General features: G+C 43.9%; 1 protein-coding gene across 2 annotated transcripts; it reads right to left on the reverse strand.

Annotated features, from left to right (window-relative positions):
* Positions 1 to 238: 238 nt before the first annotated feature.
* INSIG1 (insulin induced gene 1) lies at positions 239 to 13,387 on the reverse strand. 2 transcript variants are annotated; one of them, XM_081163898.1, is made up of 6 exons: positions 13,212 to 13,387; positions 9,187 to 9,593; positions 6,096 to 6,220; positions 4,693 to 4,859; positions 4,026 to 4,125; positions 239 to 3,247 (listed from the first exon to the last, which is right to left on the reverse strand). In XM_081163898.1, the coding sequence occupies exons 1-6, from the start codon at positions 13,370 to 13,372 to the stop codon at positions 3,218 to 3,220; spliced, it is 990 nt and encodes a 329-aa protein (XP_081020024.1). In that variant the 5' UTR covers positions 13,373 to 13,387; the 3' UTR covers positions 239 to 3,217. The 2 variants fall into 2 exon arrangements, with proteins under 2 accessions (XP_081020024.1, XP_081020025.1); XM_081163899.1 differs by having other exon boundaries at positions 13,087 to 13,218.
* Positions 13,388 to 19,035: the final 5,648 nt, after the last annotated feature.

A 19,035-nucleotide genomic window follows, 5' to 3' on the forward strand; every position in this document is an offset into this window, starting at 1 on the left:
GTTAGATGCCAATACGAGATAGAAAGACTGTCCTTGGGCATCTGAGTAAGAAATTTGTACATAACTAAACTGCCTCAGTTTGGATAAAGATGTAGAGCATGCCATTAGATAGCTGAAAAGGCAGTTAAAATGAAGTGTTTGAGACAAGTTATTTAAGGTTTTAGCACTTTCCCCAGTCAGATAATTCATTGCTGTCATTCAAAAGGATTATCATATCTAAGTAAACAAGAGACAGAAATGGTTGTTTGAAACCTTTAATTTTTTTTAAAAAAACCACCACTCACACACATTGTTGAAAAAAACTACCGAGTCTGAGAATCAAAGGATTCCAACCCAGAATAGTGCAATTCTCCCCCAACACATATTTTTCCATATAACACAAATTCTGATCACTTTGGTTCAGATACTTACAAGTATTGGCAAGATTGAACTTCTAGTGTATATTTTGGCTGTCTTGTCAAAACACCAATTTACAAATAAAATACTTATTGATTTCATGATTACATATTTACAGTTACAATTGTCCTCTTTAGTTACATGGGGTACTAAGGTGTTGACATGGAAAAGTAGTTATTTGCCTCCTGTGCCACTGTATTTCAAACTAAACTTAGAGAATACGGTGGCTTTTGTCTTGCAGATACATTTTCACGTGGGTATATTCACTTGAGAAACATTATTGGACTATTTAGATTGGTAAAGAAAGGGTTTTCCCAAACCTTTTAAAAACCAATAAAGGCTGCAATTTATTATTCAGTAATATCACAGACTGTAATAAAAGTCCTTCAGTGTAGTTTGTACCTTACTGCTTCAAGTCTTCCCTATCTCCCCTTTAAGAACAAAGAAACCACAAACATTTTTTAGCATTTTCCAAAAATATTTCAGATAGAGTTGAATGAGCACTCCTTAGCTCACCTACAAGATGATCTGAAATGAACTCCTGTGTGCAACGAGATGGGAAAGTTGTTCCCTTACCTCTCTCCTTCTGTCATCTTGTATATCTGATTGCAGTGTGCAAGGGGACTATGAAAGGTGTAGCTCTCTGGAGGAATGCTGCACTGTAAGGGCTAGTGGAAATATGAAAACAATCCTCCTCTAGCTTGGATTTTAATCCCATCAGGAGAAGAATTTCAGAGCTTGAAAATCTTGCCTTTCCTTTGCAGTAGGCTTTTACAAACCCATAAGCCCCTGAAGTTAATTTCTAAGCATCCCTAGAGTTTTTGGACAATGATTCTCAAACTATGCTCCTGAGAAGGCACAACACACCAGAGGTGGTAGGAATTCCAGAGTGGGGAAAATATATTGCAGCAGATAGAACCACTTTCCTCCCAGCAACAGAGCATAGTGTGGCAGTCACCTCAACTGCTATGGTAACCATGGACGCTACCACATAGTAGGCAATATATGGGAGTTTTGGAACAGAGACAGCTCCTCACCAGATGCCTGGTTTTTGGAGGGAGTCCAATAATGTTTAGTCATTTCAAAAGTCAGCATTACTACCCCAATCACAGAACCTTAGAATCACAGCAACAAGATGCATCTATATTGCTGTGTACAAGGATTCTGTGCACCCACATACCAAAGATCCAAGGGCTATCAGTAGGATGGGGGACCTGGAAGGTGCAGAAAATTAAGAAAGAGACCAGAGTTCAAGCAGTTTGAGAAACACTGCTTTTGAGGAGGTTTCCTTGAACATAAACTGGAGGAAGGTTTTTTTTAGACTCAGTTTAGAACCTAAACAAATAAGAAGCCGCAAGAAGCTAAAACAGAAGAACGTCTAACTGCCTATTACAGAAAAATAGTCAGAAAGAGTTCCAGTTGTACACCATATCTACAAGACTGGAGTATTTCTTTTAAGACCAGGGTTTAGTAGACGATACAAACTAGCATTACTAGATAAATTATTGCTGATTTTTGCCTCCATGCAGCATTGAAATGAGTTCAAAACTCTTCTTCAATATCACCAAGAAATACTAAAGAGGAGACAACAAGGCTCAGATTTCTCTCAACTGTACATTGCACTTTACATTAGGTCAGCTGTTGTCTATATTATTTGAATGAATATTGTGCTCACCATGAAACTACTAAGAAACATCCAATGTGTATTGTAGTGACAAGCACTCTTCCTTACAAGGCAATCACAGATTGCAAGTTCTATAGGGTTGCAAAAAACGAACACTAAGCAGTGATCTGCTCCAAAACACACTGTAAAGCAAAAATCATTTAAGAGAAGCCTTAAGTAACACTGTTGGCCTGCTCTGCACCTGTCATGGCCTCTACTGCTTGGGCCCTGAAACTAGTCCAGTTGCCATATAGTTTAACAGGAATCACATAGGAATGCCCTCCTCTTAGGCTGGTGTAACACTCCGAGGACAGGCTTATCAGTAAAGTCACTTGAGGGCCTGCCCAACAGAGTTGCAGTGACATACATTACTGAGCAAAAATCAATTTTGGCTGTGTGTATCCAATAGCAGGGAAGTGGTAAGGGACCACGCTATCAGTTTGATAAGCAGCTGACAGACCTATTGCTTTTCTGTCTGCAAGATAGTTTGCTTCCCACTTCCAAGGAGAACAGGTTTTCAAAAACCACAAATCAAAGCACTTTGGATAAGTACTCCTGTGCAAAGCACACTGAAATAGGTAGAGTTCCTTACACGTCTCTCCTTTATTTCAGTGGAGAAAGCGAAGAATGTTTTCCAAGGGAACTGTGATTTGTGCCTATAGTTATTATTCCTTCGTACAACATCTGAAGGATTGTACCTTTTACTCTAATCGCCTTCATTTTAAGGCAACCCTATGTTAAAAGGACATTTTGATAAATACTATTCCTATTAAACCCATCCATGTACTCCACCTTTCAGCACCAACCAACTTTCTTTGGGCACTTGTACAAAGCTTGTAATTATAAGTTTTGTTTCAAGGCTTTGAAATATGGCAGCTGGTTCAATGACTTCCAACAGGAACCTAGCACTTGGGAGAATGGCCACCAAGCATGGACTTGCTATGCATTATGTCTGTACTGACTTCTCCCACAGAACAGTCAAACCCAGAGGCTTCTAGGAAAAAACATCAAGGTAGCCTCTTGGCCGCTCTAAGGTGAATAAGCATCTTTTCACCAGTCATTTGCGCAGGAAGCTCACGCAGGTTATTCAAGAAGAAAAAAATTCTAGTTCAGATTCAAGAACTGATCTTCGCCTGCCTTCAGTGCAGATCCAAATATTTAGTCACTGTGAGGCTTCTCAGGAACACCCTGTGGTCAAAACCAAAAGTGTTATTGCAGTTTAATGTTTAACATTACACTGAAACTTAGCTGCATTCTTGTAAACAAGCTAAACCTGCACTAGCAGTTCGGACTTCCAGGAGAATGGGGAAGAGACTTACCATCACTGCCCTCCCTGACATTTGCCTTTTGTTACTGTATGCCTCTGGAGTAAGGATATGGGAGCCAGATATCTGGGTACCTGCCACCACAACGTGGATGTGCAATGTCATACGCACACACCTGCATGTAGTGAATGTGATGTCGCGAGCACTATGTGCAGGTGTGTGTGTGACATTGCACATCCACATTGTGGCAGGGGACAGCTCCTCTTCCTCCTCCTCTGCAGCCAGCAAGGCACCCTTTTCTGTGGGGAGGGGCTCGGACTTGGAGGCAGAGAGACTCTGCCTTCGCTCCTGAGCTTCCCCCACTGGGGGAGCCTTGCTGGCTGCTACGGAGGGTGGAACTGAACTGCTTCTCTCTTGGAGGCAGCACTGCTGCCACCTTTTCTCACTGACATTGTGGGTGCCAGGTCCCCACAATTATATTATTGTGGGTGCTCAAACATCCATGGTCCCCTGGAGTTGGTTCCCATGCACCCAAAAGACCAAGGCTAGGATGATGTACTTCAGGTTACGTAGGTCACGCCCTCGTAAAGTACCAGTTACTCTTATTAGTCACCAAATAACATGTCCTGCATACAGGTTTAACACTCATCAACTTAATTTCCCTTTTAAAAACAGCTAAACACAGGTTGTATGATAATTACCATAGCTAGCTGCCGTCCTATGTTTCCTACAGTCACACCTCCCGAGAAAAATATGCATGGTAACCAAGACCGGATGTAAAGGAAATCTGGGGATGTATACCTAAAGAAAGATATAAGAAAGTGAGACATGCCTGCAGTTCTAATATCTGTGCAACAAGGTTTGTCTTTTAATATGAACACTTAGCTATGCTGGAACAAGTGGTAGTTCTGTGAATTTCGATATTGCCATTTTACATTTTGTCAGCAGAATTAAATATCTGATTGTAGAAGATACAGTTCTATTTGTACAGTCACATCCTGTATTATTACCACAGGGGTGGTGAAAGGGATTAAACGTCTCATGCTGTGTAAATAGGGAAAGCTTACAGAATGCTTAGAGGGATAGAAATTGAACAATTCATGTCTTCTCTGCACAAAAGTCTCTTTCCTATTTTCTCAATGGAACACACCTAGAATCAAGCTTAAAGTGACCCAACCACTTAGCATAAAGACATTGTAATCTTGTACAAGGCAGCAGCACACTATCATTAAGACAGAGTGGCTTATAACTCTCATTTTTTAGCAGCAGAGTGGGCACACACCTTTTGCTTAAGAATGCAAGTCAAATTTAACTAATTTTTACTTTAAAATAGTTAGACAATTTAAAGTCACAAGATGGGATACTTACTGATAAACTCCATTATAGACAAGGAACTGTGTAATCAGAGTAGCTACAAAAGCTATTGTAATTCCAAGACCAAGACCACTTCTTGAACGATCAAATGTCCACCAGAGACCCAGTGACAAAGCTGCCAGGGTCAAAGAGAGTTGGATATTGTTTGCAAAATCCAATTTCTGAGAAGAAAGTTAAGGGAAATTCTGCAGCCTTGAAGTCTGACAAGTTTCTTCTTGCTCATCATAACAATCTTCAGACACAGCCAGATTTAGTTTTCTGCTTCAGTGCTGTTAGATGGTGTCTACACCATCACCCCTTTCACATTTTATTTGTCTCTTGTGTTGCATACATTCCTCTTTTGTACATGTATACCTGTATATGCAGTATACAAATGCAAAAATCACTTCAAGCAAGGGTCAAAAGTAGCAAATGGGTACCATTAGCCTGCAGAGGACAATTTTCCCCACAGCTTCTTCCAAGATATAACGAGGACCATTGCAAGTAAATTAGTGCCTCTTCAAATAAGGTGCTAATTTTCTTGTAATGAAATTCAAAGTGAACTCCTGGGACATATCTGAAGGAGAAGCTAGTGCAAAAACACTAACAAGCTTTATTTGAGAAAAAGGCAAATGCTACATATTCATGCATGTACCCTACTCAACTCTACTAACAAGTGAGGATTTGTGTGTGTGAAAATTTCAGACCACCGATTGAGTGGAGTCTGTGACATAATCTAATTCTATCCCAACATCCCAGATCTGTTATTCTGCTAAACAGGCTGGGCTGTAGCAAACTAAGTTTTACTCTGAGTAAACCCACTTGAAATTAATGGACACAATTAACATACGGTCTCATCTGAGTAACTAATGGAAAGGATTACTCAATGGGTCTACTCTGAGTAAAATTTAGTTGGCTACCACCTGCTCTTTTATTTTAAATCTCCTTTTACTCACAGCACTACTAACTTTGTATGTGTCTTATAAACCACCCCAATCCTCAGGACCTTTTAGCTACCTTAGCGGAGAAATTTGTGTTAACAGCAGCTGCAGCCCTAAGAACAGCAAATGCAGCTGATACAATCAGCAATGTCCTACTTGCCACTATCAAGCCCTTGTCTCGCTATAGGCAGACAAGTGGTTTCTTTGTGCCAGTCCAAGAAGCCTTATCCCCAATCCTTCAAAGCATTTCCTAGTACAGGATGTTGCTGTGAGACACACAATCCATTTCAAGTGACTATTCTAGAGGCACAAGTCCAGAAATAAGGATTTCAAAACGCAGTCATTTCTCCACATTCATGCTGAATTTCTCCACATTTCAGTTGAAGTTGGTCAAGTATAGACTGACAAAAACCTTAAAAATAAATTCCATTATAATTACACCAGATATGGACATTAATCACATCATTCTAAGGATACAGCACTTGCATGGTTAATGCCGACAAAGACTGCTATACACCGCATAACACTGGCCCATTCTCGCTTGAATTTGTGAGGCTCACCAAGATGACTGTCAATGCAGGGATACAGCAGGCCAATAACAGCTGTAAAAGAAAAAGAAGAAATTGTTCATACAGTTTTAATATCCAAGCTGTTGTAAATATAAATCTATTCAGCACATGCCAAAGTCTTATGCAGACTAGAACCCATTTTCCCTACTGTTGTGTCTGCTAATGATATTTCACAAATTGTATAGTGTTTCACATATTCTTATGTTATGCTTCAAGATGTGGGACTATGGTGGAACATGTATGAATCTTAAAGTTACAAAAGGAACTCATTTCTTCCTGTATATACTACACTGCTTATATTAAAAACAAGTTTGTTTCTGTTCCTTGGTAGAAAATGTAAGCCTCAGGTAGAAGCAGAATCAATATTTTAACAGTAAGAATTAGCTGCCTAGACCAAGAGCCCAAATTTCTTCTAACTTTTTATTAGAGATATTTCACACACATCCTCCCTTCCTCTGAAAAATATATCCACATGGAACACATTTAAGTACTACTGAATTTTTTAAAAATTCAAAGTTCAGGCATTTGACTTCCACAGCACTTTTGCTAGTTAACAGGTAAACTATTGGCTGTAGGCACCACTGAAGAATGCATTCTAGAGCAACCAGCCAGTTTTTATTAGCATAAGTTGCTTCCAATCATTCAGATTGTTACAGGACAGTGTACACCAGGGGTGCCTACTGTGTGGCCCTCCAAATGTTGATCAACTCCACCTCCCAACATCCTTGATCACTGGCCATGCTGAGTAAAGCTGATGGAAGTTGGAGCCCAATACTACCTGGTAAGCTGCCAACACACACAGCAGCTGCTTAAATAGCCTCATCTGGTGACTTGGTTCCCACTCACTGCCACACATAAAGCTATTTTCCCACAGTGTTTTTCCCCAGTATGAAGAGTTTCCTTATCAACATGGCCAACTGATGCTGGGCTGGAAACTCTTAATGCCAGACAGAACTATTGCTCTACATGTTTAGTTACAACAACAGGAGTACAGTGGTACCTCGGGTTAAGAACTTAATTTGTTCCGGAGGTCCGTTCTTAACCTGAAACTGTTCTTAACCTGAAGCACCACTTTAGCTAATGGGGCCTTCTGCTGCCACCGCACTGCCGGAGCACAATTTCTGTTCTCATCCTGAAGCAAGGTCCTTAACCCGAGGTACTATTTCTGGGTTAGTGGAGTCTGTAACCTGAAGCGTCTGTAACCTGAAGTGTATGTAACCCGAGGTACCACTGTATATTAAAAGGTTAAGTCCATTTCAACTGGCCTCTGAGTGACAGCAGTTAATATACAGGCTGGAACAGGGGTCGGCAAGGCTTACCGGGCATGGGCTGGATCACTCCTGCGGAGATCCTCCATGGGCCGGACCGGCACAGTGTGATGGCGAAAATCACGTCTGTGCATGTCTGCGGCGCCAGAAATCACATCTGCGCATGCCCAGACGCCGAATATCAAGCCTGCGCAGAAGCGATTTCTGGTGCCTCAGAATAGTCCCCGCGTTGCGCTAGTTTAGCGCAGCACATGGGGGCTCGCTGAGCGGGTGGCTTGGTTCGGGGCCGGCTCGTGGGCTGGCTAAATGGCCTCCGTGGGCCACTTCCAGCCCATGGGCCTTAGGTTGGCGACACCTGGGCTAGAACTTGGTTTTGTTTCATTTCAGGGGGCACACATTACTATGGGACAAACACTGGCTGTTTCTGTGTAGCATATCTGAAGTTCACTGCTTTACTCATGATGCAGAGAGGTCGCTAAAACTGAAGCCACCCGTTTTGAGAAACACATACATATATATCCTGCTCTAGGGAAACACCTGCAGCCAAAGGGGCAGGTGCCACCCTGCACTGGCAAGAGCTCTTTTTTGTACTGCAGAAACTTCTTTGAAAATAAATTTTATGTTGCCAGAAAATAACATCTCGAATTCAGACAGTAATCAAAAGGAATGGCAGTAGCCAGTATGGTTCTGAGATTGGGTTAAAAATCACAGAACTGCAGAGTTGGAAGGGACCCCAAGGGTCATCTAGTCCAACGCCCTGCAATGCAGGAATCTCAGCTAAAGCATCCATGACATGATGAATTTTTGGGGTAGCTTGATAAATTTAGGCTTTTCTCCTTCGTCTCTTTTCTGTGTTGCTCTCTTCAAAAGTTTTACCAACATAAAGATTCATGTTTACACTTCAAACATTTCTGCCAAGCATTGCAACATTCTACAGCTGTGTTTTAATGCTCCCCTATAGTGCCATTTGAATCCACTGTGTAGTTAAGCAGCAGGAGTTGTTTAACATTCAGCTATTTGTTCTGCTTCTTTATATAACAAAATAGATTTCTATTTTAACTAAGCGTTTTGTCCTAGGTATGCTACAGCTTTTGCAGGGGGGCGGTGCAGGAGGAAATCCCCTTACATTTCTGCTGGCAAATGAAGCTGCTGCAGCTGCTCTCAGAACAGGCAGCTAGCCAAGCTTCACTTCCCATCCTCTGCTGCCGTAACATGTGACTTCCTTGTTTTTGATTCAAGTATGTGGCATGTTCAGGCAGGCAACCAATAGGAGCGAGAACATGCGACTCACCAGTTTCAAAAGGGAACCAATCATAAGGCAGAGAGTGGTGATGAGTCACGCAAGCTCCTCTGCTAAAACTTTGACAGACAATAGCTTGGAGGAAACTCTTCCCTAATTCCAGGGCTAACCACAGTGCCAATTCTTAAAGCAGCATCAGCCCACGAAGTAACCTGCTATACATCCCTGCTCTTTCCTAGACGACAACATGCTTCTGCTTAATCCGATTGTTCTCTCAATTTGCTCAGCAGCTAGATGGCATTAACAAAGCATGCAGACTCTTAAGTCATGGCCAATCCTGAAAAGAGTGCAGCAGACTCAAGAAGCAAACCCCAGCAAGTTGTGGGTCTCAAATACCACCCAGCGACAAAATACAATCCAATGTCTAGAACTGCCAATGCCTTCTTTCCACAACGATTCCCAAACAACTAAAGTTTAGTCCGGTGACTTACCTGCTGCTGTTCCACAGCAAGGGGGCACCCACCAAGCAGAGGAGAAGATTGTAGAAATGACCTCCTCGGGGAAGAGTGTTACGTTCCTCTGGATCTGCAGCAAGTTCAACACCAGGGCGAGGAAAGTGCCAACGACAAAGAGCACCAGGCTCCGTTGCACTACGTCCCTGCTCAAGTTCAAACTGCTGCTGGTGCCACTGCCAAGGTTTGAGCTGCTTGGGTTCCGCATGCTGTGGCTCACTAGTTTTAGAGGAGAACTCGAGACAGACGAGCTCAACATTTCGCCCACTTTGGCTGCCAGCCCTGTGGCACTTCCACCTAAGGGGGTTCTCTGCCTTCTCCTGGCAGTACAGGAACAACTCCAGGTATGATCTTCTGTTCTGGACACAGGCTTCTCCATGAGATTTCTGAAAGGGGCATCAAGAAGTTATTAGTGCCAACATTAGGCTGCAAAGCCAGCCATCAAGTATGCCATGTGCTTTATCCGTGTAACTACTAATGGGTTGTACTTGTCTACCATGAGATATAGGAATTTTCTTTACAAATGAGAAGTCAGGGTCAGAAAAACATATGAAGAAAATCCAACAATCCTATGGTCATCATCAGTACTTTAGGAAGTAAGAATATTTTATAGCCTTGCTTTGGACACTAGAGAATAGTTAAAGAGTTCACTTCCATGAGAGGTGTGGAAGCCCAAGACAATTTTTGAATACGGGTAATACTCCACTGATGGATAGGATACACTGTAGTTAATATAGCATAGTAGCTAAGAGAATGAGTTGCAACCTAGGAGGTCATTCATTTAAGTGATATCTCAGTCATGATTCACAAAGTGACCTTAAGGAAAGAACTCTCAATTCTCATCCCATGATGTTGGGATAATGCTTGTTTACCATGCAGGATTGTTGTAAGGATTGTTCTCATAATGTATGCAACTGTCATTCTGAACACCGAAAATGCTATATCGCTTGCCATTACTATTACTATTGCAAAACATTCTCATTCTAAGCAACAGTATATGTAATGGCTGGAGCGCTTGACCAGACTGAGGAAAAACAGGTTCAAATCCCCACTCAGCCATGAAGCTCAAAGTGTGACCTTAGGCCAGTCACCCTCTCACAGTCCACCCTATCACATAAGGCTGTTTCAATGATAAAATGAGAATGGGACAGGGGACCATGTGCACTACCTTCAGCTTCTTAAAAGGAAGGGTAGGAATATCTACCTAGAGCTTTAAACATGCCCCTACATCATGACAAAATTATAAACAAGCATATAATAGCATGTTTTCAGACATTGCACATGAAGTTGTCAATTGCCATACAATACAGTGATGCTTAAAGGTAAAGGTAAAGGTACCCCTGCCCGAACGGGCCAGTCTTGACAGACTCTGGGGTTTGTGCGCCCATCTCACTCTATCGGCCATGGGCCAGCGCTGTCCGGAGACACTTCCGGGTCACGTGGCCAGCGTGACAAAGCTGCATCTGGCGAGCCAGCGCAGCACACGGAACGCTGTTTACCTTCCCGCTGGTAAGCGGTACCTATTTATCTACTTGCACCCAGGGGTGCTTTCGAACTGCTAGGTTGGCAGGCGCTGGGACCGAGCAGCGGGAGCGCACCCTGCCGCGGGGATTCGAACCGCCGACCTTTCGATCGGCAAGCCCTAGGCACTGAGGCTTTTACCCACAGCGCCACCCGCTGTGATCCTTTAGATTCTTATACATATTAAGAGAGTAACACCAAGCTGTCCCAGCATCAGTGACGTGGGATAGTTAATCAGTACTTATAATACAGATTTTCAATGGCTTGGTCTAATAGCTAAAGAGTTCACAATTTCATTTTCCCCCTCCAGCAGATTACTAACATCTCCAGTGAGTTGGCCCTTCCAATTCAGAAGAGAGAAAACTTTGAAGTGCCTCAAAAGAGCATTCATTACATACACGATCCAGAATCCATTCTGATGTTGTAAAACTAGACATGCTAGATGATCAAAATAACACATTTTGCTTTATAAAAACCTATTGCTTGCATAGCAATTTATACAAAGCTACAAGCAGCCCTTGTTATTTGTATAGACACAATATGAAGACAATGCCCTGATCTGGGAAAACCTTTGTTAAAGGTTGGAAGCCGCTGCCCAAACACCAAAAAGAAGATCCTAGCAAGTTCCAAGAGGCACGTGGACGTCTTAACAGCAGTATAGGTAGTCTGTTAGACGTCCACGTGCCTATTGAAACTTGCTAGGATCTTCTTTTTGGTGTTTGGGCAGCGGCTTCCAATACTGCCTTCTTTTAAAAGAAAGCAGTTTTGCTACACCTTAAAGACTAAAGTTTTATTATAAAATATGTTAGTCTTTAAGATGTCAAAAGACTGCTGTTGTTGCTGCAGCTGACTAACATGCCTGCCCCTGGAAATTATTTTAGTGAAAAGTTTTATCAACTGGATATTAATCTTTATCCACCTGAAGCTAACGTTATTTCTGCTACAGTCGCCTGCCCTGGGAGGGATTACTTGAATTGTACTGCTTCCAGGGATCTCCTACTGCTGGAGGGCAACAGGTCCAATTTTTCTCTAGAATCAATAGCCTGACAATTCTCTTTCCCACATATGAGAGCTGGGTGCAACCCAAACCAAAAGTGCAAGCATTCCTAGACTGTTTTCATTCCTGGGAAGATTTCACCAGAGAGAAACTAGCCTTTCAGAAAGCTAGGAGTATTGAATGCCTATCAGGAGCAACTGATAGTTGCTCTATGATCTGTCCTCTACCCTTGTGTTAGGTTTTTCAAGTATCTATTTAGATCTTCCATCCCCATTTATTGAAAACACTTGGGGAGGACTTAAGTACCCGCTACCCATTCTTTCTGGAGAACTCTTAGATCTTCACCTGTAAAATAATGACAACAGGGTCAAAACTCCCAAGTGCTGAAGATTCACACATCCCTTCCATCTCTAAAAATTACAATCCTATGCATGCATACTTAAAAGAAAGACCCACAAGTCCGTGACAGCTGCTTCCAAGGAAACAGACAAAGAACAGAATCATAGAATTGTAGAGCTGGAAGGGACCCTGAGGGAGGGTCATCTAATCCAATCTTCTGCAATGCAGGAATCTCAATTAAATCATACATGACACGTGGCCATCCCAGGCCTTTTGCCAAGTTTGCTGTCTCTGTGATGATTTGTGTGTGCAAGTACTCCAAAACCCACCCTGCCTTTCCCCGGCTCCTACAGATACATAACACCTTCATAGGATATGCCTGTTGCAACCAACCAAGGTGGGGAAGGTGCTGGCAAGCTTTTATCTTCCACACAGCTATATCTGGGGCTCACTACTGCTTCGAGGATCCGCCTAGACGGGATCAAAACGAGGGGAGCATTTTCCACCGTCGCCCTCCTCCAGCAGCGGCCAGGCTAGATGACCGCCGATTATTTCACTGCAAAAGGGCGCCTGCCTTTCTTTTTGTGCAAGGCACAGAGAACAAATGCGGGAGGGGGCGAGAGATAGGGCTGCGTGCTCGCGTCTCCTACTTGTTGGGTATCCCTCCTCCTGCAGGGGCAGGGGCAGGGGCGAAAACGCAGCAAAGGGGCTGGAGGAGCAAAGCTTTGATCCCCAACGCCGCCACCCGCGCTCCCCGGTGAGAAGACCACCAAGGAGGGGCGAAGGCCGCAGCCATTTCTCTCCTTCCCCCATCCCCGCCATAACCTCCTCTTCCCCCATTGCTTGCCCGACCCCGTCAGCACCTACCACCCGGAGATAGACTCCCCCTCTATAGGGAGGCTCCGTGCCGGGGACTTACGGTCCTCAAGGCACCCGCCTCCATGAAGCGGGCAGGTGGGGGTGGAAGCCCCCCCCGCCGCCCCTTTCCCCTACCCCTCGCTTCTGCCCGCCCGCCTGCCTACCTGCTCAGCCGGGCTCCGTCTCCCTCAGCCGCACAGGTCCCTCCCTTCTCGCGCGCCACCAGCGCCTGGCTGAAAGGCTTATAAAGCGGTGAGCCCCGAAGTCACGTTACTCGCAGCCGACCTACCCGCAGCCGCAGGGCCGGCCGCGCCAGAGCCCTCCCTCGCCTCTCTCCGCGGGAGGGGGCGCCGCGGCGCTGACGACTGTATCGGCGGCGGCGGCGGCGGCGGCCGAAGGGGCGGGGGGAAGCCGACAGGGAGCTTTCCTGGGTAGCCCCGAGAACAACATTTCAGTCTGGTGAGGCCGCTCCAGCCAATGGGAGGCAGGCGGCCCATATGACGTCGGGGACACACCACTCGCCCGCCCTCAACTGACAGCTCGCGCGCTGACAGGGCGGGAACAGGGGTTGGGTGAGGTGGCGCTTCCCGCGGGGAGGGGGAGGGACGGGGACGGGTGTCCGAAGGGCGCGCTCGCGACGTGCCGTGGCGCGAGGCGGGTTCGCTCCGCACGGAACGTTCCAGCCCCAACTGCCAGTTGGCGGGCCTTGCGCAGCGCCCCCTCCCGCCCACACAGTTCTCTCGTGTTCATAACTAGGGGAGACTTCGGTTTCCATATCTATCTATCATCTATCTATCTATCTATCTATCTATCTATCTATCTATCTATCTATCTATCATCTATCATCTATCTATCTATCTATTACCTAACTTAACTTATTAACTACGGCTAGTTTTCTGCTTTCAGGGAGTAAATGGGTTGGCTCCTCTTCGTCGTCCCTCTTATTATTATTACAGTGGTGCCTCGCAAGACGAAATTAATTCGTTCCGCAAGTTTTTTCTTCTTGCGAGTTTTTCGTCTTGCGAAGCACGGTTTCCCATAGGAATGCATTGAAAATCAATTAATGCGTTCCTAGGGAAACCGCCTTCAGACCAGGTCCGGGGACAGTCTGTCCCCCGACCTCTTCTGAAGGCTGGCGGTGGGAAGAAAAGCCCTTCTTCCCACCTCCGCCCCGCAAGCTCCGGGGACAGGAGGGCTTTGCTGCCGACCGCCAGCATTTTAAAAGCCCCTGCTGTCCCGGGGCGATTTTAAAATGCTGGCGGGCGGGAGCGAAGCCTCCGCTGTCCCGGGGAGATTTTAAAATGCTGGGGGTCCAGCGAACGCTTCGCTCCCGCCCGCCAGCATTTTAAGATCGCCTGGGGCAGCGGAGAAGTCTCCGCTCTCCTGGGAAGGCAGGCGGGGGGGGGAGCAAAGACTTTTGCCCCCCGCCAGCCTTCAGAAGAGGTCCAGGACCTCTTCTGAAGGCCGGCTGTGGGCGAAAGTCTTTGCTCCCGACCGCCAGCAATTTAAAACAGGTCCCCGGAGATTTCCCTATGGGCTTTCGTCTTGCGAAGCAAGCCCATAGGGAAATTCGTCTTGCGAAGCGCCTCCAAAACAGAAAACCCTTTCGTCTTGCGGGTTTTCCGTCTTGCGAGGCATTCGTCTTGCGGGGTACCACTGTATTATTATTACCATAATAACCCTGTGAGGTAGAGAGAAAGTGGGTGGGCTCAAGGTCACCCGATGAGCTTCACAGCTTGAGTTGGGGTTTAGCACTAGGCGAGGGTCTCCCTTGAGGCTTATTAAAAATACTTAAGACTGCAGTCTGTGAGGCTTTTTTATTTTTAAACAAAACACCTTCGCTTTCTTTATGTTTGTACCCTAAAAATCGCCCTCCCACGCAGGATTAAGACCTTTAGAGGCCCTAAGCACTTAAAAGGTTTGGGTGCTCCCATATAGATCTAATTCAAAATATAAACAACAATAAACCATAAAATAAACTTCCATTTCTTTAAATGAAATGAAACCTACAGTAAGATGGAAAGTAATGTTTATTTTTGTATACTTCCACTTTGCTTATATTAGAAAAGTTTTTATCCTACTTTTTCTAATTGCAAAGTCTTTTATCAGATCCTCAAAACGAATCATTCTACTCATGTAAAAACACGCTGATTCCCAGACCGTCCGCGGGCCAGATTTAGAAGGCAATTGGGCCAGATTCGGCACCTGGGCCTTAGTTTGCCTACCCATGTACCAGAACATATGAGGCAGTGGTAAGGTGTAGGTGAAAGTTCTTCTGTACAGTAGAACTTTACTGGTTTAGGTATTACTAAATACAAGGACTTGGGAGATTATCAGCCTCATCTTGTATGTTTCTTCCCCTGGTCACACAGATGGATTGAATTGGGATCTGGAATTCTGAGGTTATAACACAAACAGTTCAACTAGTTTTCAGGACTCAAAAATTCTAAACAATTCTAGTTCAAGACTAGAGAGTTAAGGTTAACTTTCCCATTTTTTTCTTAAGGCCAGCTTTTCCATTACTTCATTAAATGTTTGTCTGACAGGAAATCAGTAGAACATAGTTCATCACTTAGAAAGCATTGGTATGCAAAGCTAAACTTGACTGTAAAGACATCAGCTCTGGGCAAAGTTCATCAGAGTTCTTAACTTCAGTGAACCTTTGTTGCAATAAAGCAATAGGGAAAGCTTGCCAAAGAACACTAAAAGGGACAGACCATTTATCTGTTAAAATTAAGGCTCACCCAACCCAGGTCTCAGAAATGGTAGTAGCTTTACTGGGTAAAGGTGAACGTTATCCTGTGGTCACTGGTGACTCTTGTATATGTGTCATTGCAGTTCATTCTGGTCCTCCGGCAGGCTGCATGGTAATTAATTCCTTTCCCATGTCTCAGCTCAAATGCAGGTGACTTGCCTTTCTTTTTTCTTGAATACTTTTGTTGTAATTTCTGATTCTCTAAAAATAAAATTGATAATTCTTCTTGTTTCCATTTCCATATTGATTATGGGTTGTATCCAACATTAGTAATAGTCAGAACAGAACTACATGAATTAATACCTTAGGTTTATTACTTTCAGTGGGTTTACTCTGAGCATAATTTATTTGGATACAACCCTATAATTTTATCACAAGTCTGTATCTGATATATGAGAAAATCTTCGCTATTTGACAGAACCATAGTAGCTCTCCCCCCCACCTCCGCCCCCCACGAATTAGTTTATATCGAGGTACATATGGGCTTAGGATCTATTTCAGACAATGCAGGAAGTGCTGGTAATAAAGCTTTTGCCAGTTAATTAGTTGGTGTATGGGACCAAAGGTGATAAAGAGCACTCCATGCCAGTGGGGTCAACTGAGTCTCTAAGGACAGCAGTGGAGTGCTCCCTGACTATGTGACTGCTCCAGTGGAGGAGTGCAACCTTATCCAGAACAGGCAAGCACTTCAGTTTCCAGACCCGGGAGCCACCCACTCACAGGATCTTTCTCTTATCAGGATTCATTTTCAGTTCATTAGCTGCGTTCTAAACCATTCCTGTTTGTCCGCACTGGTTCATGGACATGCACACTCCTTCCTTACTCAAATGTTGCAGAAAAATAAAGCTGTCATCTACTTACTGGTGACACTTGCATCCCAAATCATGACCATTCCCAATGGCTGCAAATAGATGCTCAGTAGCATTGGGGATGATATAGTACATTGCAGCATTCTGCTGTTCAGCTGCCAGGAGGCTGAGATGCATAGCTCATCCACACTCATGCTTGTTCTACATCTCCTTCCTCATGTCCTGTGATTTCTATGCATGGGTCAAAGAGGGTTTTTGTTGTTTTTTGCCCCACTGCTTTCCCCACAAAAACCTGCTGTTTATTGCTGAATCAGACCAAACACAAATCCACAGAAAACCCAACTGGTGTTTGTTACAATTCAGCTGTAAAATTTCCAAATTTCCTCCTAGAATATTATTTGATACATATCCTGGTGGTTTAAATTTTCTTTTTCGAGGTGAAGTGGAAGCGTAAGAGTTCATTGATTAAACTAAGGTCAGTATCCTTCTGATACACTTGCATCAACATCTCAATGCTGTTGTGAATCTGTTCCTTGGTTGCTTGCAAAAAGGAAAAATTGCTAGCTACACTCCTATACAATGATGTTCTTGTGTCTAGTGAAGACCTCATGGCCTCAAGAGCAACCATGACAGGGATAAATGAATTTACCCTAAACTTGTCTCCTGAAGAAAGTTTGTCTAAGGCTTGGGTGCTGTCACATCATAGGCTTCTTTTTTTTTGGTACTCTCTGCCTTATTTTGACAGTTTTGTACTCAACATCCAGTAGAGTAAATTTTGCTTGCTGCTCAGTTTCATCAAAATTAGCTTGAATGTTTGATATGAACTGCAATAGCTGCTGTAAATATTTGCACATATGCTGAAAGAAATTTGCAAACTTTGGTGTGCCTTGCTAACATCATGAAATTGCTGTAGCAAATGGGTCCATAAATCCAGCACTATCTCTGGCCGAGTATGGATTTGAAGCTAACTATTTGGATTTGAATCCAGTGCTTTAGCAGTCATGCCAAATGCCCTACACTGTACTTCAGTGCACTACACAAATCAGGCTCGATGTATGAATTTTAAATTGTCTTTAGCAGCACACACCCCAGTGTTTGGAAGCAATCATTTTTGTCCTCAATAACAGGTTGGTTTTAACAGTTAATTGTTATCCTTTGTAGTTGCCACTGCTGTTGTGCTGTTTTCAACATCTTTTACTTTATTTTTAAACCTGTATTTAGTTCCATTTGGTGGTTTCCCTGCCCCCCCCAGAACAAAGCAACAAAGGATAATTAAAAAGATGCTTCAGCCTGTGCAAATTTCTATCATAACTCCCGTATCATTAACTCATCACCATCCCACACACAGCTGTGAACGAGAAAAGTTGCCTCTGCTGTATCCTCGAAGTTCAAATGTCATTAGCAATCAGCAAAGCTGCTCTAGCAAAATGTTGAAATGCTCTCTCCACGTGATACTGGATCCTGGAGCTTTCCAGTCATTCTGAGTGGCTGTGTGACTTCCTAACCTTTTTGCAAGAAGTAAGAAACTCACTTAAGGTGTTCTGTGCAATGGCAATGAGATAGTCCAAGAACCCATCAGCAACAGAAGATTGGTCCATTTATACATCTTAAGAGACCTGTGACATTTCTAAAGGCTCCAGTCTTAGGAATGCTGCGGGCGTGTTTCAGGGATGGCAGCTCTAACACATGAAGTTTAGGACGCCATATTTATATCATAAGGAGCACTGATGAATCTGGTGCCAGCTTGTAGAGATTTTCTCCTCGTATCATAAAATAACCAATATGACTATGTTACAGGGCCCTGATGCCAAGTCAGACAACATAATGTGGTCGGTACCATTGCAGTTATCTATTATGGTTTATAATCAGGTTTGTTCGTTTGCTTACAGAAATATGAGGTGTGCAGCTAGCATGTATATATTAGCAGGATCATTTCTCTTTGTTGGGCTGAGTGGTTTAAGAGGAAATGCCCATGCTTCTGGAGCTAACATAAAGGGGCAGGGGAATGCCTGCTGTGGCACTTCTGGGAGATCACAGAATCCATAGCATCAGAGAATGCATAGCAACTGAAGGGAGGGGCAAAAGGAGGGGGAAGGTGGGTTAGCTGTCCTAAACATTAAAGGGTGTGTGACCCAGCAACCAGTGAGAGCTGGTGAGACAAACAATCTGGAGAGAGAAGAATTTGTTAGATGCTGACAGTTTAAGGACTTTCTGCCAGTTCAGCTTTCACAGAAGTACAACATCTTGCTGATGAGAAATCATAAACATTGCCACATATAGCTAAGTCTAGGCCTCTATTGTGTGAAAAGCCGGGAGAGTTGTATCAATACACCCAACATATTGGTCATGTTTCCAAGTACCCATCTTCAGTGAGGGTGTTTTATCACAGAGGGAACTTGACATAGGTCTGCCACTTACAACTGTACACCCATGATAACACAGTGTCTGGTTCCACTGGCAGTCTCTCCACTGTTATGTATTTTTTTTTATTCAACACCATAAAATCCTATGGAAAGTTATCAGTGAAGAGCAGGTTCATAAGGCAGCCA

The sequence above is a fragment of the Podarcis bocagei genome, assembly GCF_964188305.1.
Source record: "Podarcis bocagei genome assembly, chromosome: 12".
Taxonomy (NCBI): Eukaryota; Metazoa; Chordata; class Lepidosauria; order Squamata; family Lacertidae; genus Podarcis; species Podarcis bocagei.

Coding starts and splice junctions, on each gene's coding strand:
- INSIG1 (XM_081163898.1), bottom strand. CDS start 13,372: ATGTTGTTCTCGGGGCTACCCAGGAAAGCTCCCTGTCGGCTTCCCCCC. Junction 9,594..13,211: donor GGCCGGCCCTGCGGCTGCGG/GTAGGTCGGCTG, acceptor TGCCCCTTTCAG/AAATCTCATGGAGAAGCCTG. Junction 6,221..9,186: donor TTGCTGTGGAACAGCAGCAG/GTAAGTCACCGG, acceptor TTTCTTTTACAG/CTGTTATTGGCCTGCTGTAT.